The 24,872-nt window shown below is 46.7% G+C and overlaps 1 protein-coding gene across 25 annotated transcripts in view; it reads left to right on the top strand.

Moving 5' to 3' along the window:
• Positions 1-24,872, top strand: part of ZMYND11 (zinc finger MYND-type containing 11) — a 131,042-nt gene that overhangs the window by 100,153 nt on the left and 6,017 nt on the right. For 21 of the 25 annotated variants that reach the window (XM_072826002.1, XM_072826010.1, XM_072826004.1 and 18 more), the window contains 10 exons: positions 5,952-6,029; positions 8,022-8,114; positions 10,264-10,351; positions 10,892-10,947; positions 15,408-15,485; positions 16,460-16,578; positions 20,959-21,166; positions 21,390-21,458; positions 22,179-22,451; positions 22,731-22,916. In XM_072826002.1, coding sequence (XP_072682103.1) covers positions 5,952-6,029; positions 8,022-8,114; positions 10,264-10,351; positions 10,892-10,947; positions 15,408-15,485; positions 16,460-16,578; positions 20,959-21,166; positions 21,390-21,458; positions 22,179-22,451; positions 22,731-22,916 — 1,248 coding nt within the window. The remainder of the gene's footprint in view (positions 1-5,951; positions 6,030-8,021; positions 8,115-10,263; positions 10,352-10,891; positions 10,948-15,407; positions 15,486-16,459; positions 16,579-20,958; positions 21,167-21,389; positions 21,459-22,178; positions 22,452-22,730; positions 22,917-24,872) is intronic. The other 4 variants (XM_072825995.1, XM_072826013.1, XM_072826009.1 and 1 more) reach the window with 1 other exon arrangement.

Here is a 24,872-nt window from a genome sequence, read left to right as displayed (position 1 = left end):
CTTTTGCTGAATGGGTGAATTTTAATTAAACCTGACCTTTGAGGGTTAAGAGACGATAGTTGAGCCAGTTTCTACATCAGAATGGTTCCAACTTAATCTAGAGACACAAATGCTCATTTGATGTTTCCAGTATTGATGAACTTAAACTATTGACAAAATGGGCACAGTTACCTTTTATTGTCTCTGCAGATGTCTGCGGTAGGAGGGGACGAGGTGGGAGGGAGGCCGGTAGTGTTCCTGTGGCTGACGGCCTTACGGAGCAGAGGAGGAGACCCGAGCCCTGGGGCGGGTACCCGATGTTCAGAAGAGAGTGGGGAAGCACATCCCACGGAAGAGTCCCTGCTGCCCGGGTGTTTCCAGTCTTGTTCTGTAGTGTCATGTAGGAGGGAAAAGGAACAAGTCGATGTAAGACCTAAGACCTGTGTTCCATAACGTGTCCCTGGATGTCCCTTTCCTGTTCTCCCACCCGTGGAACACGCTCAGAGGAACCCACACGCCCGCCACGAGGGCGTCTGATGTCGGGATGAGAGTCCTCGACGTGTGGAGCACCCTCCTCTCTCCCTAGCTGGTAGTTGAGCGATTTCTTTGTGAGTATGAGGATGTAGTGGGTGTAGAAATACGGCCTCTTTTTACCATTCCAGTCATTTTTGTGGCATGTGGAATTAATTTGAGACTGTGCTTTGATATGTCGGCTGCTACAAAGCTGATCGTATCATCTGAACTGAGGCAAAACACATTGCCTCAATCAGACAGGAAGGAGTTGCCGTCGTAACAATGAAGTGTAGGGACAGCTGGAGTAACGTTCCGTGCTGTTTGTGAGTCGCGGTCAAGTAGTCTGGAAACTCTGCGTCGGGGTTTCTGGGCTCCCGTCCCAACTCGGGAGGGCCGGGTTCCAGGAATCCAGCTCAGCATGCTCTTCTTAGTTTGACTCACCCTCTGACCTCCAGCTTTTACCTGTGAGTAAGGAGACAGTGTAAGGGAGGGTTAAAACTTAAATTGTAATCCCTTTAAGTACAAAAAAAAAAAAAAAAGCTACTGCCAGGAAGCCAGATGCAAATGGCTCTGGGACTTAGGCCAGAGCCACAGGGGGACCCATGTGGTTACACGCGGTGCGTTCCACATACAGAAGTGGGCACTCCGCGTTTTCATCCCTCCACGCTGGCAGTAGATGGGTGCTTTGCCCTCCGGTCTTGGAGAGGAGAGTTAACGTCCCTATGTTGGCAGTGGGGTGTGACAAAGACTGAACACAGGTATATTTTTAGAAAATTAGCCTGGTAAATGATTGTCTTTAAGGGGCTCCTGGGACCCCTGAGTTATGGAAGGAGAAGTGGCCGGACTTTGGGCCATGTCCACAAGGCCAGCTCTGCTGTGCACGTCTCAGTTACCGGGTTTCTTACAAACGAGGATTCTTTCGTAGCCCATCATTACAGGTGGTTGCGGAGAGTACTTACTGCATGTAGGGCCTCTGATTTCCCTAACAACACAGGCAGTTTACGTGTAGATGATGTTCACTGCGATCACAGATAGTTATTGAGGAGAGCTTGGAGCTTCCCGATTCCTTGAGTAATATGGGTAATTTATACACAGATGTGTGTCTTTCTGAAGCAACACTAGAGGCTGCTTGCACCACAGTCGCCTGGGTGCTTGTTGAGAACTTAGCGTTGGGGCCGAGGACTTTCCAGCAGGTGCCCCAGATGTCTGGGAGCTCACGCACATTGTGGTTGGAGGCCAAGGCGGTATTTAGGTGTCAGCTGGTGGTGAGGCGGTATAGACACCACAAATAAATAAAACGGTTTATAGTGGCCAGAGAATGCTGACACAGCTTGGCTGTGAATAAGTGTTTCACATTTGGAAGGCTTTTCTGTGCTTGAGTTGAGTTCAGCTGTATAGAATATTTTTTCTAGTAGGCAGTGAAGTTGGTAACAACGACCAGCAGTTCACCTGCTAGTCTTTGTTGAGCACTTACTTTGTGCCGCATATCGTACAAGACCGTGGTGAAGACTTGGCTGAGCCGGACCAGTGTGGACGCTGTTTTCACAGAACAGAGTCTAGTCCAGGGGTTGGCAAAGTACAGCCCACGGACCAAGTCAGGTCTGCCAGTTTGCGTACTGTTCGTGAGTTTAGAATGGGATTTACATTTTTAAATGGTTGAAGAAAAATCAAAAAGGAATAATATTTTGTGACCTGTGAAAATCATAAGAAATTCAGTTTTCAGTATCCCAAAGTGTTACTAGAACACAGCTGTGCTTGTGCAGTGCACGTGTTAATTATGAGTGCAAGGTTGAGTGGTGGGGACAGACCCCAACCTTATGTCCTCAGAGCCTAAAATAGTTACTAACGGCCCTTCACAGAGGAGGTTTGTTGACTGCTGGTCTAGCCCTATGACAGGAAAAATATTACGGATGCTAGGGATCCGTCTTGGTTAGTCACAGACTGGGGGATGTGGGTTTGGTCCACTCTAGTGGCACAGATTCATGATCTGAGGAAAACATCCCTGGATCTCTGATGGCACAGTTTTCTCATTTGGGTACCAGGTGTGTTGAGATGCTATTTCCACAAGTTCTTTTTTTGCTAAAATACGTTTCTGCAGCTGAAAAGCTGGATCTCTAAGGAATACTAAGGATTCCAGACCATTCTGTCCTGAGCATGTGTTCTTTAGCGTTGCTTGGGCATCGTGGTCAGGAATCAGCTGAGGAGGAGCCTTGACAGGATCAAAGGTGACTCGTGCCTTCTTCTCGCCAGAACCACTGTGAGGTCCTGAGTGTGGCTGCGTTGCTTGGTTTGTGTTTTCCCTGTGGCATCCACCTGGCCTCATCCGGGTTGCTCTGGCCTCAGCAGTTGTTTGTGACAGTGGTAAGAATCCCATACTCGGGAAGATGTTTGAGATTTTCTGTTATTTTCTCCCCATAGAGGAACGCAGCCCCTTGGTCATCTGTTGTGTGCTTGAGAGCATCTCACTTTAGAGGGTGTCTCACACGTTTGTAGCACACCTGCATTATTTTTGTTTTTCTGACCTTGCCGTTAAGAGCTGTCTTACTTATGTTACAAACAGAATATCATTTACCTTAGAAGCTACTCCAATTTCTGTTAAAGTGGGTTTTTCTTAAGTCACTTTGAATGTCTTGGTTTGGCTGACAGGCACAGTTGAAACAGTGCTGTGACTGTCACATGGGCAGCTCATACCACGTCACCTAGGAAAGCCTCACAAGTCATATGGTGCCATCCTACAGAGGCTGCAATGCTCCATTCATTTCTTCAGTGAAATATTAAACCTCTAAATTAAAACAGGGAAGTGTCAGAAAGCAAGCTCACAAGATGAGCAAGTGCGGAAGCATCTTGTGGCAAATATTTTGTCTCTTAGAGCTGTGGGGAGAGGCCGCGTGCGCTCAGGGTCTCTCTCTTGTTGGCGTGAGCGCCCCCAGCGAGCCCCACGGCCTGCAGGTGTGGGAAGCAGGTGCCTGCCACCCCCGGGGGTGCCCAGGGCAGATGAGGCCCAGAACCCCGTGTCCTCGGCAGTGCTCACGTGCACTGCAGTCCATCTACATCTTCAGGAGAGCCTTCGTTACCAGAAGAGATGTTTGAATCGATTTATTTTCTAAGGTTCTAAAAAACACAAAACCAAGGGGGTTAAGTTTTAACAAACAGCGAAGTACTTTGTAGGTTGATGTTGAGAGCACAGTGAGGAAAAACCATCTTCCTGCACAGATGCGGAATGCCCTGTAGCCTGGAGAGGGCCACTGTCCCCAGAGTCCCCACTCCACACCCGTCTGTTCAGGGGCTCCCCAGGTGGAGCTTGAGGTATTGAAACGGAGACCTTGGGAGGAGGGCATTCCCACTCTGCTTCATCGAGGGGAGTTTGGAGCAGTACGGAGTGAGCCCTGAAATTCTAGTTCGTTGCGTGAAGTGTTGGTTGTGTATTTCCCCTAAATTACATGTCACCCATTAAAACAACCGTAACTCCACAGATGGTGTTATAAGACTTTGTAACCTGATGTAGGTTGCTGTTTTATTTGAATTTACACAAATTTGTGATTTAAATATCAGACTGGTATTTGGGATCAGTGGTTTTAGGAACATATCCAGAATATTTTGGAGTTAATGTGATAGAGCATGTAGCTGAAAGCTTTCATTTTCATTCTCTTCTCTTTTTAAGAGAATGCAGGTGTCCCAAAAGGTGAGGAAAACAGCCTGCTTGGCCTCTTACCCTTTGCCATCCATGTATCTGACAGTCCCTCCAGGTGTTCATTCAGTGTAGAAAGCAGTGCATGGGAGGATATCCATGTTGCAAAAACATTGGTCCAGCGTCACACATAGCTGACCATGCCCTGCATCCCCTGAGGCCCCTGACAGCCCCCTACCCTCCTGTGTGGGGAGCAGGTGCACACAGCTGTCCCTTCCCTGAGGTGCCGGCTTACTGGACGGAGCAGCTTCCCACGTGTTGCTCTGGGTCTTGTTAGACATGAAGGTCCACAGCTACGCCAGAACTGCCCCTTGCCCCAAAGACTGTAACCCTGGAGTCCGGGGAGATGCCCTGTGTGGTGAGCTCCATGCGAATACTGCGGGTGCTTGGTCTCGGTTGCACGTCACAGCCACCTGGTCCGTGAGCAAATGCGGGAGTGAACACACAGATACGAGCACAGGGGCCTTCCCTCAGAAATGTCAGCTCGTGTGCTCAACGGGGAGGTCCGACTTCTGCTTACAGACGTCCCACCAGTGTCTCTGGGGATGGATGGTGTTGAAACCGCTCTGTAGTGGGCATAAATTAGAAGCTGTGTGCGTGCACAGGTCATAAAATAGAGTCGAGTGCAACAGAAGCAGTAATTCTCTAGGCCAGAGTCCAGGTGAGAAGTGGAAAGAAGGGGCCAGTGTATTTTTATTATTTTAAATTTTATGTAAGTCCTCTCTGCACCCGTCATGGGGCTTGAACTCACAACCCCAGGATCAAAAGTTGCATGCTCTTGCAACTGAGCCAGCCAGGCATCCTGGGAAGGGAACACTTTAAACACAGAGGGCATGAAACCACATCTCTAGGAAGAAAATGTCCATTTTTCATGTTGTGTGTGGGGGTCATCAGTTCACTTAGCCACAGCAAAGAATTCTTAGCTCCTTCCTGCAGTCTGTGACCATGAGGAGGACTTCCCTGGTGGCACAGTTCTCTGGGAGCCACGACTCCAAGGGGCGGAGGACTGTCCTCTGGGGGCCCGAGGGGGCAAGGGCAGCTGGGACGTACCGACCACACCCAGTCCGCGGGGCCAGGGCTCTGCCGGGAGGCCTCAGTCTCAATGGAGGAAACAGGACATTTGTCCCTGCTTCCTAGCTGCCTAGAAATGACACAAAAGGTAGAATCCTGTCTTTGCCTCATCACATGAATTTAGGTTTTCAGAGACAGATTGGAGAACCTAATTGGCTTTGCAGGTCAGGCTAATGGAAATTGGAGTTATTACCAAAGAGAGCCCATAACTCTTAAAACAGAAGTTAGGTGTGCAGCTGTGCTGTACACAGTTCACAGGTGACGTGGACTCCAGTGACCTTCTACATGAAGATTAGTGTGTGTCGAAATTCACCATCCGGTATTACTGATTCACAATGCTCCCTAAAGGGTTTTGGCCGACTTTTTTAATTTTTAATTTTCTTGGTAAAGTAAGTGATTCTACATCATGTCATTATTATGTCATCATTTGTTTTATCTGGAAATGGTTGAAGTTCTAAATATCAAGAAAAAATGCATATTTCTCTAAGGTATTATGCCAAGTACAACATAATATTTTCCATTTTGTCACATCAAATGCTATGCACTTTTAAAAGATTTCTCTGTATCAGATATGTTGGAAATAATGCATCTCTTGATACAATCTTTGCATACTGTAATCTTTTATATGTAAAAGTCTTTTACATGAATACAGACTGGTAAATAATCATATTTTATATCTGGCCTTTTCTATTTTTAACAGAGCATCAAGAAGAAAAACACAAACAAACAGGAGATGAGCACATACTTGCGGTTCATCGTCTCCCGCATGAAGGAGAGGGTAAGTCCTGCAGAGGGTCTCAGCGAGCTCCAGCCAAGGTCCTTCCTGACCAGTGAGGACCGGCACGTACCCACCCACAGCAGGGGAAAGGGTGCAGGACACCGCCACCGTACTGCCTTCGTGTGGTGAATTATTCCATAAGAGGCTTGTTTTGTTTTGATGGACATTTCTTTAGCTGCTTTATTTTTTTTTCTTTAGCTGCTTTAGATTAAACTGTCACTGTTACTCTCTGCAAATACATTTCTCTTGTTTCATCTTTTGTTTTTCAAAATCCTTAATTGCAGTGTAGTTGGCATATGATATTCTATTAGTGGCAGATGTGCAACACCATGATTCCACGTTTGTACACAGAGCTCAATACTCAGCAATGAGTAGAGTCACCATCTGTCACTACACGGTGTTAGGACAGTATTATTAGCTGTGTTCCCATGCTGCCCTGTTCATCCTTGAGACATACCTTTTTATAACTGGAGGTTTGTACCTCTTCATCCCTTTTACCTATTCTGACCCTTCTCCTTCTCCCCTCTGGCACCCACCACTTTGTTCTATTAAAGAGTCTGTTTATTTTTGTTTGTTTGGTTGGTTGTTTAGATCCCATGAAATCATGTGGTATTTGTCTTTCTCTGACTTATTTCACTCAGTGTAATACCCTCTAATTCCATCCACGATGTTGCACATGGCAAGATTTCATCCTTTCTCATGGTTAAGTAGTAGTCCATTGTGTGTGTGTGTTATCATCTTCTTTATTTATCAGTTGATGGACAGCTGGGCTCCTTCCATGGTTTGGCTGTCGTGGGCATTGCTGCTATGAACATTGAGGTTCACTGCATCTGTATCTTTGGGGTAAATTCTCAGCAGTGCAATTGCTGGGTCGTAAGGTAGCTCTATTTCTAGCTTTCCGAGGACCCTCCACGCTGTTTCCCAGAGTGGCTGCAGCAGTTTGTGTTCCCACCAACAGGGCAAGAGGGGGGTTCCCCTTTCTCCACATCCTAACCAGCACCTGTTGTTTCTTGTGTTGTTAATTTTAGTGATTCCGTCTGGTGTGAGGTGGTATCTTAGTGTGGTTTTGATTCGTATTTCCCTAGTGATGTGTGGTGTGGAGCATTTTTTTCATGTGTCTGTTGTCTATCTGGATGTCTTCTCCAGAGAATGTCTATTAATGTTTTCTGCCCATTTCTTGATTGGTTTATTTGTTCTCTGAGTGTCGAGTTTGATAGGTTCTTTATGGATTTTGGATACTAACCCTTAATCTGATAAGACATTTGCAGATATCTTCTTAAATTCTGTAAGTTGCCTTTTAGTTTCGTCACCTGTTTCCTTTGCTAGGCAGGAGCTTTTTATCTTTTTTTTTTTTTTAATTTTTATTTATTTATGATAGTCACACAGAGAGAGAGAGGCAGAGACACAGGCAGAGGGAGAAGCAGGCTCCATGCACCGGGAGCCCGATGTGGGATTCAATCCCGGGTCTCCGGGATCGCACCCTGGGCCAAAGGCAGGCGCCAAACTGCTGCGCCACCCAGGGATCCCAGGAGCTTTTTATCTTGATGAAATTTTTCATTCATTTTTGCTTTTTGTTTCCCTTGCCTCAGGGGACATATCCAGAGAAATATTGCTAAGTTGATGTGCAGAAGTGTACTGCCTCTGTCTTCTTTCAGGATTTATGTAATTTCAGGTTTCACATTTGTGTCTCCATTTGACTTTGTGTTTGTGTGTGGGTGTTGGAAGGTATCCAGTCAGCTGGCCCCTTTATGGTCCTTTCCCCGTTGTGGAAACGTGAATGTTTTTGCATGTGTAATTCCATTTGTCAAAATGAACATTTTGATTGGTAGTGTCAAAACGAAGTGGAGTTTTCCAAAGTAATTGTTCTATCAGAATCTTAAAAATGTCATAGTAAACTATGTAGTCCCTGTATATAAGTTCTGTTGTTTAGAAATTGTCTCACTTGCCTCTCTCCAGCTGTGTTTAAATCTGATGTGTCTGATGACCTTTCAGGCTATCGACCTTAACAAAAAGGGGAAGGACAACAAGCACCCGATGTATCGGAGGCTGGTGCATTCGGCGGTCGACGTCCCTACCATCCAGGAGGTAAAGCCAGGCCCTCTGGCCTGTTCCCAATACACCCAGGGCTCCCGGTGACCCAGTAGCTCCTGCCGGTGCGTGCTTCTGATTGCCATTCCTTCTTGATAGAGTGGCTGCCCACCCTCCTCCCAAAACATAACAGGCTGGGCCCTCGAGGGTGTTGCTGCCGCATGGCTGCCGTGCGCTTGCTCTGTGTGCGCATCAGCTGTCCTCTCTGAGAAGCCCTGGTGGTAAGCCATGTGCGAGTTCTTGGTACCTGCTGACTACAAGGGGCATGTAGCCTGGTCCACTTGCTGCTCCAGATCCAAGGACTCCCGTCTGGACATGGTTTCTTGGCTGGAGTGGCTGGCTCTCAGGAAGCGCTAGAGAATAGGACTAGCGTCTTGGGACTTGAATGACACAGATGTTATAACCAGAGAACTGGCTCAGAGTTCTTAATGTTACCTGTTCTAGCCGAGGATTTGTTAATATGTAATTATGAGTTGCAGTAAAATCCAGTAGATCATTTCAATGCATTTCCAGTAGGGTTGCTGGATTACTAATTCTGTACGTTACATGTCATTTTGAATTCAGGATCTTGTGGTTGTCTGTAACAGCTTACAGGGAGGCCACAGGAATGACTTCCTCTCCCTTGGCCTTGGGAAGGACTGAGGTGCTTCAGTAGGACCAGGGTAAAGGAAGGTCGTTCCCTGTGCAGTGGCTGCAGAGCCTGGGGTGAAACAGGAGCTCTCACTTGACCTCGTGCCCCTGGGTCTCAGGCCCTCAAGCACAGCCTCTTCTCCTAACCCCTAAGGTCTCGAAGGACCATGATGAGCACAGCCACCTTTCTGCCCTTCCCTGCCCTGACTTTGCTCTGCTGCTTCCTCTCTCTGAGACACCTGCCAGCTTCCTCTCGTTGGACCCTGGGTGATCGTGGGGAGTACTAGGTGGGCTGATGGTGCTTAGCAGGGGCCGTCCATGAACAACAGGCACTGTAGGGAAAAGAGACAAGAAGACACGATTTTTCTATCTTCGGGAGCTTGCAGTTCAGATCCAAATCCAGGCCATGATGGTGCAAACATCAAAAATCACAAAGTTGCTTTGGATGTGTGCGGTAGGGCTTTTCCACCTGGGTATGTATCAGATCCGGGGAACCCAGTGCAGTCAGAAACTCAGAGTGGGGCTTAGATAGGTGGATATTTGTAAATAAGCCCTGTGACCCTCGCTGGCAGACAGGACAGGGACCTCCATCAGGGTGTTTCTCCCAGGCCGTTGGGAAGGAAGGACAACTGCAGAAAGGCAGGATCTTAGTTATTCTTTAGAAGCCTTCATATTCTAATTTCCAAACTGATTTCCTAAAAGTACCACCAGGATAAGAAAATGCCTCCCTACTACTTTTTTTTTTTTAATGATTTTATTTATTTATTCATGAGAGACACAGAGAGAGAGGCAGAGACACAGGCAGAGGGAGAAGCAGGCCCCTTGCAGGGAGCCCAAGGCGGGACTCGATTCCAGGACCCCAGGATCATGCCCTGGGCCAAAGGCAGATGCTCAACCCCCAGGCATCCCTCCCTGCTACTTTTAAATTACTTTGCCATATACCCTTCTAAAAACTTTGCCTCCTCCACAAAATCCCCTCAGATTCCTTCCATAATCCTTCCCTCTGGCAGCTAAAGGCAGAGCAGCAGGGAGCCCCCTGGGAGAGATCCTTCCCGCACAGCCTCTGGCGTAGACGGAGGAGCCCTTGCACCGTCTTGTGCACAGAGAAACACCTTGGACTTTAATTTAAAATTCTTTACAATTCAGTTCCTAGTTCCAATTCAGAATGAGAAGTGTATTGTCTTCACGGTGATGGTAAAGCGTCACAGAGGCGAACAGTTGTCTTTTTCTTAGTCTTCATGCTACAAGGCGGCGGGTGTGTAGTTGGGGTCTCCCTGGCATGCCGGCCGAGGCGCTCTGTCCAGGGGCCCACGCGGCCGCTGGAGCTCAGCCAGCAGCCAGCCTAGCGCAGGGGTCGCCAGTGGCTGCCCGCGCTTCCAGCCACAGGCAGGCTTGTCCCAGCTGCGCTGTGTCGTTCTGGGATGTTCTCCTGTTCCTGTGCTCTCACCCTGTTTGTGTAACGCAGACCAGAATTGTCCCTGGTAACTGTCGCCGTCTTGCTCTTGGTCCTCCACAGAAGGTGAACGAGGGAAAGTACCGAAGTTACGAAGAATTCAAAGCGGACGCCCAGCTGCTTCTCCACAACACCGTGATTTTCTATGGAGGTTGAATGGTTTTCTTTTCTGTACATGTTTCTCCATGTCATTCGTGTCTCATGTCAGGAAATATCTTTGATAAAATGTGACATTCAAAACCGCACTTTAATGATTTGTAAGCAATAATGTCGAGGTTGCAACTCGAAAATATTTGGTGATGTGGTTAGAGCTTATAGAAGTGACTGGCCAAAGACTCGGCACACCACATGGTGAAACATTATACCTTATGGTTTTATAGGTAAATTTAGTTGAGAGGCTTTTTATAAGCACTTTGGCTTATTCGGATCCTCCACGTTAACGTCTTCGTCATTCCCAGGGAAACAAAGAGGCCGCCCTGTACCTAGATGTTCAGGCCTCTGTTGAAAGCAACGTGGAAGCCGCCTATATATAAAGTGTTGTTCTACCTCAACTTTAAAATAGACATTTTCACTTAAAATGGTATACGTCCACTCCTGTCACACCAAAAGAACATGTAAATGTTTGTATTGCTTTTGACAGTCTTGTGTTTCTCGATGGCTGGTAATAGGTAATCTCTGCCTTTAATTACAGCAGACAGCGAGCAGGCCGACATAGCCCGGATGCTGTATAAGGACACCTGCCATGAGGTACTGTTCCCGCCTCCTGACGACGCTCTTGCCGTGTTCCGGACTGACTCATTTCAGAATTCCACTCTTACATGTGCTTCGGTTTTGCTATTTCCTTTAAATATTTTATTTCCATGTTTGACGTACATGGAAAATAATCCAAGTAGAGGGGAAGATTCCTCAGAGAAATCCTGGGAGTTAGATTTAGTTGTTAAGTGGCTTCAACAAAGACAGTTTGTCTCCTCTTCTGTGACTGCTCTCAAGGGCGTCGGTTACATGATGCAGGCAGCTGTGTTACACTGAGCAGACACTCAATAAATGTTACCCTCTTTTTAATTTGTAAAGTGAAGTGTAGTTGACGTATGGTGTCATATTAGTGCCAGGGCTACCGGTCCATCGGCCACTCACTGCACATCAGGACAAGTGTGGTCCCGTCCAGCACCACCCGCTGTCATCACACCGGGACTGACCGCATTCCCTGCACTGCCCCGTTCGTCCCTGTGATGTACTACCTTCATCTGTGCCCCAAGCTCCTGCGCCCCCCCATTGGCCCCCCCGCCCAGCAACCACCAGTTTATTCTCTGTGTTTATGAGTTGCTTTTATTTTTGTTGTTTGGCTTTTCAGATTCCACATGAGTGAAATTGTACGGTATTTGTCTTTCTCTGACTTATTTTGTGTAACATACCCTCTAGCTCCATCCATGTTGCTTTAGATGACAAGATTTCATACATTTTGACGGCTGAGTAATACCACGGTGTACGTACCACATCTTCTTTATCCATTCATCTGTCGAAGGACATCTGGACTCCTTTCACAGTTTGGCTATTGCAGACACTGCTGCTATGAACGTGAGGGTGCAGGTGCCCCTTCAGATCACTATCTTTGTATCCTTGGGTAAATACCCAGTAGTGCATTTGCTGGGTCGTAGGGTAGCTCTATTTCCAACTTTCTGAGGAATCTCCATTCCATTTTCAGGAGTGGCTGCACTAGCCTGCATTCCCACCAACCGTGTAAGAGCATCCTCGCCAACATGTTGTTACCTGACTTGTTCATTTTCCCCATTCTCACCTGTGTGAGGTGGTATCTCATTGTGGTTTTGATTTGTATTTCCCTGATGATCAGTGACGTTGGGCATTTTCTCATGTGCTTGTTGGCCATGTATGTGTCTCCTTTGGAGAAATGTCTGTTCATGTCTTCTGCCCATTTCTTGACTGGATTGTTTGTTCTTTGAATGTTGAGTTTGGTAAGTTGTTCATAGATCTTGGATACTAGCCCTTTATCTGACGTGTCATTTGCAGTTCTCATCTCCCACTCTGTGGGTTGCCTTCTAGTTTTGTTGACTGTTTCCTTTGCTATGCAGAAGCTTTTTATCCTGATGAAGTCCCAGTAGTTCATTTTTACTTTTGTTTCTCTTGCCTCTGGACACGTGTCTTAGCAAGAAGTTGCTGCAGCCAAGGTTGAAGAGATTGCTGCCTGTGTTCTCCCCTAGGATCTTGATGGATTCTGGTCTCGCATTTAGGTCTTTCATACATTTTGAGTTTATCTGTGTTTATGGTGTGAGGAAATGGGTCCAGTTTCATTCTTCTGCATGTGGCTATCCAATTTTCCCAACACCATTTGTTGAAGAGGCTTTTTTCCACTGGATGTTCTTTCCTTCTTTGTCAAAGATAAGTTAGCCACAGAGTCTCATTTCTGCATTCTCTGTTCTGTTCCACTGATCTATGTGTCTGTTTTTGTGCCAGCACCATCCTGTCTTGATGACCACAGCTTTGTCATACAGCTTGAAGTCAGGCACTGGGATGCCCCTAGGTTGGGTTTTCTTTTTCAGCCTTCCTCTGGCTATTTGGGGTCTTTTCTGGTTCCATAACAATTTTAGGATTATTTGTTCTAGCTCTGTGAACAATGCTATTGCTATGTTGATAGAGATTGCATTAAATGTGAAGATTGCTTTGGGTAATGGAGACATTTTAAGAATATTTGTTCTTCCAATGTCTTTCCATTTCTGTCATCTCCAATTTCTTTCATCAGTATTCTGTAGTTTTCAGAGTACAGGTGTTTTACCTGTTTGGTTAGGCTTATTCCTAAGTATCTTGGTTTTGGTGCAGTCGTAAATGGGATTGATTCCTTACTTTCTCTTTCTGCTGCTTCATTATTAGTATATAGAGATGCAACAGATTTCTGTTGGTTGATTTTATATCCTGTGACTTTACTGAATTTGCATATCAGTTCTAGCAATTTTTTGGTGAAGTCTTGAGTTTTCTATATAGGGTATTATGTCACCTGCAGAAATAGTGAAAGTTTGATTTCTCCCTTGTGGATTTGGATGCCTTTTATGTCTCTTTGTTGCCTGATTGCTGCAGCTAGGACTTCTAGTACTATGTTGAACAACAGTGGGGAGAGTGGATGTTGCTGTCATGTTCCTGACCTTAAAGGAGAAGCTCTCAGTTTTTCCCCATTGAGGATTATATCCGCTAGTGGGTTTTTCATAGATGGCCTTTATAATGTTGAGGTATGTTCCCTAAATCTGCTTCGTTGAGGATTTTTATCATGAATGGATATCGTACTTTGCCAGGTGCTTTGTCTACATCTCTTGAGATGATCATGTTTTTTATCCTTTTATTATATTAATGTGGTGAATTTTTTTTTTAAATGTGGTGAATTAAATATGGTGAATCATGTTGATTGATTTGAGAATATTGAGCTACCCTTGCAACCCAGGAATAAATCTCACCTGATCATGATGAATGATCTTTTTTTTTTAATGTATCATTGGGTTCAATTTGCTCATGTTTTGCTGAGAATTTTTGCATCTATGTTCATCAGGGATATTGGCCTGTAATTCTGGTTTTTAATGGAGTCTTTTAAAAAAATTATTTGAGGGAGAGAAAGCACGAGAAGGGGGGATGGGCAGAGGGAGAGGGAGAAGCAGACTCCCCGCTGAGCAGGGATGATCTCAAAGTGGGGCTTGATTGCCAGACCCTCAGGTCATGCAATCATGACCTGAGCTGAAGGCAGACACTTGACTGAGCCACCCAGACTCCCCTTTAGTAGAGTCTTTATCTGGTTTTGATACCAGGGTAATAATGGCCTCATCGAATGAGTTTGGAGGTTTTCCTTCATTTTCTGTTGTTTTGAATAGTTTGAGAAGAATAGTACACCTTATCTTCTTTATCCATTCATCTACTGATGGATACTTCCATATGTTGGCTGTTGTGGATAACACTGCAGTAAAGATCCGGGAGCTTGTATCTCTTCACACTTGGTCTTAGCCAAAAGGCCAAGAAGCAGTATCTGTCTCTTCGAATAAATATCTCTTCACAAAAATACCCAGAAGTGGGATTGCTGGCTCATAGGGCAGTTCTATTTTTTATCTTTTTGAGGACCCTCCACACTGTTTTTCATGGTGGCTGCACCAGTTTGCATTCCCACCAACAGTGCACAAGGGCTCACCTTTCTACACGTCCTCACTGTTGTTGCCTGACTTGTTCATTTTAGCCATTCTGACCAGTGTGAGGTCGTATCTCATTGTGGTTTTGTTTTGTATTTCCCTAATGATCAGTGACATTGAGCATCCTTTCACGTGTCTTTTGGCCTTCTGGATGTCTTCTTTGAAAGAATGTCTATTTAATTCTTATGCCCATTTTTTAATTGGATTTGGCGGGGGTGGGGGTTGAGGTGTGGTAGTTCTTTATATATTTTGGATATTAACCCATTATCTTCTCCCATTCGTTAAATTGCCTTTTCATTTTGTTGGTTTCCTTCATTGTGCAGAAATGTTTTATCTCTTGGAATGAAAGATTCACGTTTGAGTTCCTATATAGATTTCACAGGCAACCCCCCCCAACCCACAAAGATTGTATTCATACAATAAATGAAATACATATTATTAGGGAAGGTTTCCTATATGTGTGTGGTTTATTTTATTTATGTTAATAAATATTTATTTTAAATATTTATTGAGTGTCTGCTATGTGCTGTGCAGTGTGTTAGTGATAAAGTGGTGATCAAGGTCCTGCTTTCTGCTCATGGGGCTGTACTCAGAAGAAAGAGACTCAAAAAAGAAACAGATAAAATACATTTCTTTATGAGCGTGAAAAAAGGAGTAGAGCAGAGAACGAGGGAGGAGGCAATGTAAGGACTGCTGCTCCTGGTCCTGGGTGTTTAATGTGGGCAGGTTGAAAGGACTGTGTGAGGGTGCAGCATTTCGAGTGTGAGCCGACCAGAGAGAAGGCAGGAGCCAGGCTGGGCAGGAGGCCAGGTGTGTGGAGCTACAGAGGAACTGTGCCACCTGCACGCTGGAGATGGTTTGAACAGGAAAGTAGTATCTCTCGTAGTATTTATTTAAAAAATGAAATATTTGAGCTTAGGAAGAAAATCAAGAATGATTATGCTCATGAGAATGTTAATTTAAATGGATCTGTTTTATAGAGTTTAATGTTCATGTTTTACGTAGGCTAAAATAGTTGCTTTTCTTTTTTAGCTGGATGAACTACAGCTTTGCAAGAACTGCTTCTATTTGTCAAATGCTCGTCCTGACAATTGGTTCTGCTATCCTTGTGTATGTGAAATTTTGTGATTTTGTTTTTTACCTCGTGTGATGTACTATTCTAAGAAATTTTATTTCCAGTATGCTCAAGGATTATAATCCTTCCTCGATATTTTTATCTATATCACATTGTATGTGATTTTACTGAACATAACACCTGAAACCCAGGGGTAACCACTTGGCATTATCCATTTCTGACTTTAAAATGAGGAATTTAGGAAAAGACTCTGGGTCCCTTAATATACAACAAAGTGACTTTCTGCTTTTCCCCGCAGTGTTTCACAAGAAGTGTAGGCTTCGTGTGTGCCTGGAGTGCCCTGTCGGGAGGGTGCTCACTCCCCGTGATTGGAGGGGCAGCACCAGGCCTGTGCTTCTCAGGCACCCCGACACCTCTCTGATTCCGTAGGCCTAGAGCAGGGCTTCAGACTCACATTTCTCCCCAGCTCCCAGTTGTTGGTCTGCACCTCAGGAAGCAGTGAGGGCGAGGTGTTTGCCAGTGTTACTCATATGCCTCAGCCGGCACGGGGACATCCTGGTCCCCGAGTGCTGCAGGCTGTCTCTTTTGAGAGAAGAAGGTCCATGTCGTTGCTCTCATGCAGATTATAATGTTTTTCTTGAAGGCAGAATCAATCTGGAAAGAGTTCTGTGGGTTTAGGAGCTAAAAAAAGATATTTTCAAGATAATGGACTATATTTACTAACTTGTTCATTTTTTTAAATTGAAATTTATTTTTTTAAAGATTTAATTTATTTATTAGAGCACGAGGAGGGGGAGTGGGAGAGGGCAGAGGGAGAAGCAGGCTCCCCACTGAGCAGGGAACCCGATGCTGGGGCTGGATCCCAGGACCCCGGGATCACGACCTGAGCCAAAGGTAGACACTTAACTGACTGAGCCACCAGGTGCCCCCTACATTGTTCATTATTAATGATGTGCTTGCATTTAATACTTTAAAAATAACGTGACAAAGTAAAACATTTTATTTCCAGATACCTAATCATGAACTAGTTTGGGCTAAAATGAAAGGCTTTGGATTCTGGCCCGCCAAAGTGCTACAGAAAGAGGACAACCAGGTTGACGTCCGCTTCTTTGGTCACCACCACCAAAGGTGAGCATGGCCCTGCACCATCACAGCTGACCCCTGAGCGATCATAGGGTTCCCATCAGGTGGTCCTTGGTGTTGGAGGGCCCCTCCATCTGAAATAGCCTGGAATTTATTCTAATTTGGAGAAACAAATCACATCATTTCTTTTTTCTTTTGTATTTATTACCCATTGATTGATTTTGGTTAATTAGCTTTTACTTTTTTCTCGAGGATTCAATAGAATACATAAGCACAGCGGGGAAAAATTAATAAAACCAGGAAACCTACTACCCAGAGTAGGAAATTACTAATACTTTATCATTTTTACCTTTCTTTTTTTTTGGTTTTGGTTTTGTTCTGATTTTACAGTTTTTATTGAGTTCTACTTGGTTCATACCCTGCCCATCAGCATGTGCCTGACAGTGACTTCTGGAAATGGTAGTTCTAGTTTTAGGGCCTGACATGGTGGGATGCGGTGCTCGCTTTTGCTGGGATGGGGGTAAGGCAGGGGTTTGGAAGGGCTCTCAGAGTGTGGTTGTGCCACAGTTTCGATGAGAGGACGTGGTTGTCTTCTCAAAGCGCCGTTCGATGCCACACACAAAAGTAATTGACTCGGGAGCAGGAGGCCTTGTTGATGCTGTGGTCTAAGAACGTGTGTAAGAATTACACACGTGTAACTCCCAGACCTTGTTTCCAACCTAGATGTTGAGGTTCCTTTGCTAGGGAGATGTGTATAGCAAAGCGTAAAAGTTCACATTTTCGTAATGTAACAATACACGTATCCCAACAGTAAAAACTATTTTTGTTACTGTGATCTTATTTTTGCACATGAAGTACTTCATAAAAGAATGTGAACTGTACTATGAAATTGTAGCTACCTCTTTCATTGTGATGTCAGGGCCTTAAAATGTATAGAGCATTGAAAATCAGAAAGTGTGAAGTATCATTCTGAGTAACAGTGTCGTGAGTAGGGCTGACCGGACACCAGGAGGGTTCCCAGGCACGGGGGTCACAGGGACGGCACCACGTCCACTGCGTGATCTGAAAGGCAAGTCCATGAAGTGCCTTCTGTGTTCCCAATGGCTCAGTATTTCTGCAGTTGTCACTGCTGTGAGAATCTACACATGAGGCACTGTATTCCTCTCCGTGGTGAAGTTTTACTTAGTTTTCATTTAATTTAAGTAGAAGTTTAGTGGCAAGAATTTTTTTTAATTGAATTTAAATAAAGAATCTTAAGTTTAGGCAAGAAACCTGTGACTAATTTCGAAACAAGCAGTTCCGTTCCCTCACAGACAGATGCAGGCTTTTGTCCGGCCAGGAGACAGAAGTAATGCCACCATTCAGAGCAAGACGAGTGTGCTAATCATGTGGCTCTTAGCTGGTGTTTTCAGTGTCCTCCGCGCATCACACTCGGTGTGTTGGTTTCCCGTCAGGACAGGCAGGCAGGTGGTGCACGCGTGGCAGGGACACAGGGCTGTGTTGGGGGGCAGCCCCGGAAGGCCGCCGGCGCTCCTAACCTCCGGGCTCAGACCCCTCGTCCCTCAGTGCATGCGGTTGGGGCCTCGGTCAGGGCCTCAGGGAAATGAATGACCTGAGCTTCGTGCTTGGTGTGCAGCAGATACTTCGTGAAGGCCAGCTTTCCTGCGGGTACCCATGCAGTAGGGCACAAGGTTTGTGGGATAAAACACAGTTCACTTAGAAAAACCAAGACTTCAGTTATTTTGTAAAATGCTGCTACTTCTAGGTCAGAACAAGTGATCCTCAGAACTGTTTCATGGTATTTTACAATTTTTCGTCCATGGTCAGACAGCTTCACAAGTATCTCCAACCATGCGTGCTATTTTCTGTCATTTAGTGTATAATACAGGTAATATTTAAAAGAACGTGTGAGCTAATCCACTTGGGTTCTGAAGAGAGAATTTCCAGAGTTTTTTCTCCTAAATTTATTATTTCCTAGAAGATTGTATTGGAACACTTCTGGACAGATGGGACTCTGAGGACTTTACTGTAGAAAATACAGCTGATGGTTGAGCCCAAGAACCCCACAATCAGAAATTCACGTATGACTTTTGACTCCCTCAGAAACTCAGCTGACGTCATCCTTTGTATGTTACACACATGACGTGTGACACTCTGTGCTCGTGTTGGGGGCTGCACGGGCAGCCCAGTTGGGCCCAGTAAACAGTGACAAGCATGGACCTTAACACGTTACACTCTACCTTATTAGAAGATTTCACGTCTCAAAAAATGAACTTTATACATTTATAAGCATGAGTTTTAATTAAGCAACATGTCACACAGCAAGAGGAGATAGCTCCTACCGGCCACCTGCCGCACATTTTCATTCGTACTGTTTTTACAACCGTAGGCATGTTTCAGTAAACATCTCTGGTGCTGAGGACTTCACACTGTTCTACAGTGTCACTACTAATAAATACTATTTTGCCAGTTCATACTTTCTTTATACATAAGTGGGAGAAAAAAAATTCTAGACAAATGGTCTTGGACTGGTCCCTTCTGTATGTTCAGAACGTGCTGGCCCTCCCGGAGCAAGTTGTCACGCTCCAGGAGGAAAGGCAGCTCCACAGAAGTGCGGTTTTTCTAGGATTTGCAAGGTTTGCCTGCCCGAGGAGAAGGTAGCAGGAAACGAGCATGCCCGGTATAGGCTGCCACTGCCGCCAGGGTGTGCAGTCAGCAGGGAGTCACGGGCAAGCAGCAGCATGTCTCGGGAGTTCACTTAAACGCCAACACATCTCTAAGCCCTCGGTTTCTGACGGATGTGTAGATTCAGCCAAATTACATCCGACCTCTTTTTATTAGGGTGCCCCTATAAGAGTAGGGTGTTTTTTATAGATCATATTGCATAATCCGCAATCCTCTTTAAAAGTGGAATCTGATTATCTATAGGAGGTGATTCCAAGAGAACAGGGATGTGTGTATAAACCACACTGAGGTGTGGTTATGTAATTATGTCTCATATTAAGAACAGATGTGAATTATTTTTTTATATCCGAGTGATAAATGGACAATTTAAGGAGAAAAAGTACTCTCACAGGTCATAGATTCATCCCAGGTAGTCAGCACTGCTAACAGCAGAAATCTGTGTCAAATACACTGCATTTAAAAAGTGAAAGCATACTTGGCGCTTGCCTGGTACGTGAGAGGCCCTCGATGCAAACTGTTGACTTAAAGAGTAAATGTGATACTAACTCATCACAAGCTCATCATAAGATCAAACAGGAGCTCTTCCATCTGTGCTCTTTGAAATAGAGGTCAGAGTTTTTACATGTTTATTTTGTAGGGTTTCTAATGTCAGGTGAGACCCTGTGGATGGAATATTCAAAAATACCACAGGGCAGTTCAGATTTCACAGCCCGGCAGTCAGGTGTGTCGTTTTGACCGTGTGTGGACACCGCCAAGCAGCCAGCTCAGCTCAGGCCAGCAAGGCAGGCGCCTGCATCCGTGGCTCAGGCGTGTGTGTGTGTTTCGATGGCCTCGGGCCGTCCCAAACAGTCGTCAGGCGGGCTTGGTGAGCCCCGAGACCGGAGGCCCACAGTGGAAGCTGACAGTGCGCACATTTACATGGAGGACGGACAGGATCAATCCGTGTTGGAGCTGGTTTCCCCCCTGGTGCTTGATGCTCTAGAGACACCTTCCCTCCTGGGGTGCACCTGTGTGCCCCCGCCGCCTCCAGAGCCCCCCGAGTCCCCTTGGCCACACTCCTTCCCGGCAGAGGCCACGTGTGCCCTGTGGTCCTGCCCGAAGGCCCAGCGTGGCGCATCCGCGGTGTGTCCTGCAGCTGCAGACACGGCCCCCCGGGGGCCGTGGGCCGTGGTCCGCTGCCTCTGGGCGCCCCTCGGTGGGGGGGCATTAGCCTGGGGAAGTTTCCTGGAGTTTGTCGGCTCCTTGGCTCCTTCTCGGTAGAGCTGCATACGGGTTCACATCCAGTCCTCGGGGTCTGTGTTGCCCGCAGCGGGTTCCTGGCCGTGATGACGGGCGCCTCTGTGTCAGTCAGGGTGCCTGGGAGACAACGACGTGCTGGAGCCGCTATGTGGTGGGTCACGGTGTCGGGGCCCTGCTGCTTGTACGGATCTGTGTGTACGCTCGGCTCTGCCGGCCTCCGCCCCAGCCAGGTGTGCGTGCCTCTGCAGCAGGAGGGCCGGGAGCCGCGGGGGCTGTGGCTGGGCTGCCCGGAGCCCAGAGCCCACAGTGGGGCCGGTGCGTTGGCCAGTCTCTCCCGCTCCGGTTCTGACCGTCCTCACTGCTTTCTCCTCGGTGAGCGTCTGCGTTGCAGCCGTCCCCCACAGCCTCGGGGCGAGGAATCGCCCCAGGTCCTACTTTGTACTGGATAGAGTCTACTAGCGTTCCGGAAATTTCTAACTGTGCCTCTGGTGTTCCTTGAAGGGCATGGATCCCTTCTGAAAACATACAGGACATCACAGTCAACGTTCACCGGCTGCACGTGAAGCGCAGCATGGGCTGGAAGAAGGCTTGTGACGAGCTAGAGCTGCATCAGCGCTTCCTTCGTGAAGGGAGGTTCTGGAAGTCCAAGAACGAGGACCGGGGAGAGGAGGAGGCGGAGTCCAGCATCTCGTCTACCAGTAATGAGCAGGTGGGTGTCCCTGTGAGAGGCGGCTGTGCACACAGTTGACGTGCCCTTCCCTTCTACAAACGTTGGTACAAAACCCACCCACGGGCCACCCGCAGCCTGGTCCCGAGCCCACCAGGGCCGAGGCTGCAAGGATTTGGGGGAGCTGAGCACAGGAGGGAACAGGTTGCTCACTGTTGTCTGTAGTGTCTGCAGTAACACGCTCTTACTTGTGTGATGCCCGCAGCTAAAGGTCACGCAAGAACCAAGAGCAAAGAAAGGACGACGTAATCAAAGTGTGGAACCCAAAAAGGAAGTAAGTTGCCCGCCCTGCAGTGTCCAGGTGGGCGGCTGTAGGAAGTGCCTCCCTGTCGCGGTCACGACGGTCCGCCCCAGGGGTGCCGTCCATACCCTCGGCCCAGCTGGAACCCCACCGTCTGCCCGCCCGCCCGCAGTGCCAGAAGAACACGCACCAACCTGGAGTCTGCGTCGCACGGGGAGGGCGCTTTGCTGCACTTCCTGGAGCTCTCCTAGTTACTCAGCATTATGAGAAGCGGAGCATTTACCCGATCCTTCAGTTAGGTCAACGTTGAAAAACTGGAGGAAAGTGTGGCTACGCTCCGCCTCTCAAAGTTGTATGTCCATGCTCTAAAACCAGGTACTCATCTGGTGACCCATGCTCAGGACATCTGTTAATGAATCTGGTCCACAGCAGCGACTAAATTGATAAGGGTTTTACGTCTTATATGGTATTTTTCTTTCGTCTGTCTGGAAAGCAAAGACTGTAGTGTTCATATGCCACAAAATGAAGTTCCTGTTTTAAATTCTTGCTATTCATTGCGAGAAGTTTTGGGGGCTTTTTTTTTGTTTTTGGTTTAGTTGTGGTAAACTACACATGACACAATTGACCATCTCAATTACATGTTTTTTAACAGTAGTTCATTACCCTAGTTTTATCCTCCTAGAGCTCGTTCTGGAACCAGGACTACTAACAGGCGGCTTCGTGTCGCGTCTCAGCACTGTCCTTGCTCTGCAGGAACCAGAGCCGGAAACGGAAGCCGTGAGTTCCAGCCAGGAGATCCCCACCATGCCTCAGCCAATCGAAAAGGTGTCTGTGTCAACTCAGACCAAGAAGTTAAGTGCCTCTTCACCACGAATGCTGCATCGAAGCACCCAGACCACCAGCGACGGAGTGTGTCAAAGCATGTGCCACGACAAATACACCAAGATTTTCAATGACTTTAAAGACCGAATGAAGTCTGACCACAAACGAGAAACGGAAAGAGTTGTGCGAGAAGCTCTGGAAAAGGTAAGGCCACCTGGAGAACCCTGAGCGTGACGGGAGCGCTCCGGTAGTGCGTAGGCAGCTTCTCTTGGGCATCAGCCAGGCAGCTCCTTTTTAAAACTAGAACCATCATATAATACCTTTTATAACGTTTGATTGCTAGTAAACCTTGTTTTCCTTCACCTAAGACGTGTACTGCTCTCAATGAAACACAGGGAGGGGGTCCCCCCTTTCCGTAGGAACTGTGGAGTGAGGTGTGTGCATCGCGGGCGGGCCAGTCACGAGCTAATGTTCTCATTCCAGCTGCGCTCCGAAATGGAGGAAGAGAAGCGTCAAGCTGTAAATAAAGCTGTAGCCAATATGCAGGGTGAGATGGACAGGAAATGTAAGCAAGTAAAGGAGAAGTGTAAAGAAGAATTTGTAGAAGAAATCAAGAAGCTAGCAACACAGCACAAACAACTGATTTCTCAGACCAAGAAGAAGCAGTGGGTAAGTACGGTTTGTTCTCAGAGTGTGACCCATGAACATGTTCCACCCAGTGTCATGGTGGTGAAATGGTCTGCGATGCAAGTCACCTCAGAGAGACCTACGTGGTTATGCCAAGTTTATACCTGAAATAAGCTCAAATGTGAAATGATCAGCTCTAGATGGGTTTTATATTTTTACTAGAAGTCCTCTCCCCGGTGAGCTCCAGGACCCCCGTACTGAGTACCGCTCAGGATTACTTCGCTGAGTCTGTGAACCCTCAGACGTGTAGTTACTGTGTCTGATTTACGGGACTACATCCATGCACGCGCCGTCCCCTGAGGTTGGCCTGCTGACTCCTCATGGCCAGGGCTCAGTCTCTGGAACCTGGTGTCAGCAGTCGCGACAGCAAATTAAGGATTTTCAGATCATGCTGCACAGCGTTTATATGTTAGTCTTTTCACTCGATTTACTATTCGATGGTGACGTCTCATGAGCCTCTGACTCCACGTAGAATCTGACACACGGTTCCTTTCTCACCATGTCCTGTTGGCGGCTCTTCCCTAGATTGGGAGCTCGGACCACATCTCAGCTAACTGGTGGGGGAAACGTTTGTGAGTCTTCATGGGATCCAGACTACCTTTTCTGAAGCAGGTCTTTCCACGTCCAGTAGGTGTTCCCTCAGGAAAGTGACCACTACAAATACCGTGATAGAGAAAGAAAAGGGAACTTAGCATCTAATTCAGAACTTGATAGGAAAAGCAGATGAGTAACGAGATAAATACCGCTAGACAGGAATTAAGGTGTACTCCAGATAATCCCCCGCGCCAGGCCCTGGCGCCCTGTCATTCTGTCTCATGCAAAGACAAGAGAAAGCTAGAAAGTGGGCCCTAGACTTATAAGGTTACTGAGGAATCAAAGAAATGAGAGGAGAAGGCTGTAATAGGGAAAGGGAACGCTGCTCGTCTAGCATTCCCCAGCCGTGAGACTGCTGAAGCCCTGCTGGTGGGTCTGCTTCCCTGCCTCGTCCCCCACGTCAGTACCGCCCTGCGGCGCCCATCACTGCCAACACTCTGTGTGTCTCCAGCTTGTCGCAGCTCCAGGGTTTCTTCTTTCTCGGGGACAGACAGTACTCCACTCATCATCATCTTTCTTCACCCATGCCCTGGTGGACGCGGAGGCCGTGCTTTGCTGCACGTGCGGCAGTGAGCGTGGGGCTGCTCACATCTTTGCAGCATCCCAATTTCACTTACTTTGGGCAGATACCCCGGTAGGGAGATTGTGGGGGTCGGAGGGTAGCTCTATTTTTAACTTCTTGAGGACCCTCCATACTGGTTTCCACAGTAGCTGCACCAATTTGCAGTCCTCCCCACGGTGCAAGAGGGTTCCTCTTTCTTTCCATCCTCGCCAACACCTGCTGTTTCCTGTCTTGTTGATTCTAGCCACTCTCACTGGTGTGAGGTAGGATCTCATTGTGGGTTTGACTTGCATTTCCGTGGTGATGAATGATATTGAGCATCTTTTCGTGTGTCTGCATGTCTTTGCAGAAAGATCTTTGCAGGCCCTTTGCACATTTTAAAAAAATTAGGTAGTTGTTTTTTTCTACCGAGTTGTTAAGAATTATTTATATGAACCACATATATCATATACAGGATTTGTAAATCTCTTCTCTCATTCCATAGGCTGCATTTTCATTTTATTATTTCCTTTGCTGGGCAGAAGCTATTAGTTTGATGTCTTCCCACTTGTGTAGTTTTCTTTTGGTGTCAAATCCAGAAAAATCCTCTCCAAGACCAATGTCAAGGAGTTTATGTTTTCAGGTCTTACATTCACTTCTTTAGTCCATTTTGAGTTAACCAGTGTTTGGGCTACAAAAGTGTTCTAGTTTCATCCTGCTGTGTGTGAGTGTCCACTTTTCCTAGCCACCAATTGAGGAGACTGCGTTTCCCCATTGCGTATTCTTGCCTCCTTAGTCGTAAA

This window comes from Canis lupus, chromosome 5 (assembly GCF_048164855.1).
Source record: "Canis lupus baileyi chromosome 5, mCanLup2.hap1, whole genome shotgun sequence".
Taxonomy (NCBI): domain Eukaryota; kingdom Metazoa; phylum Chordata; class Mammalia; order Carnivora; family Canidae; genus Canis; species Canis lupus.
The sequence above is the reverse complement of the archived record's forward strand: the minus strand, read 5'-3'. Positions and strand labels throughout refer to the sequence as shown.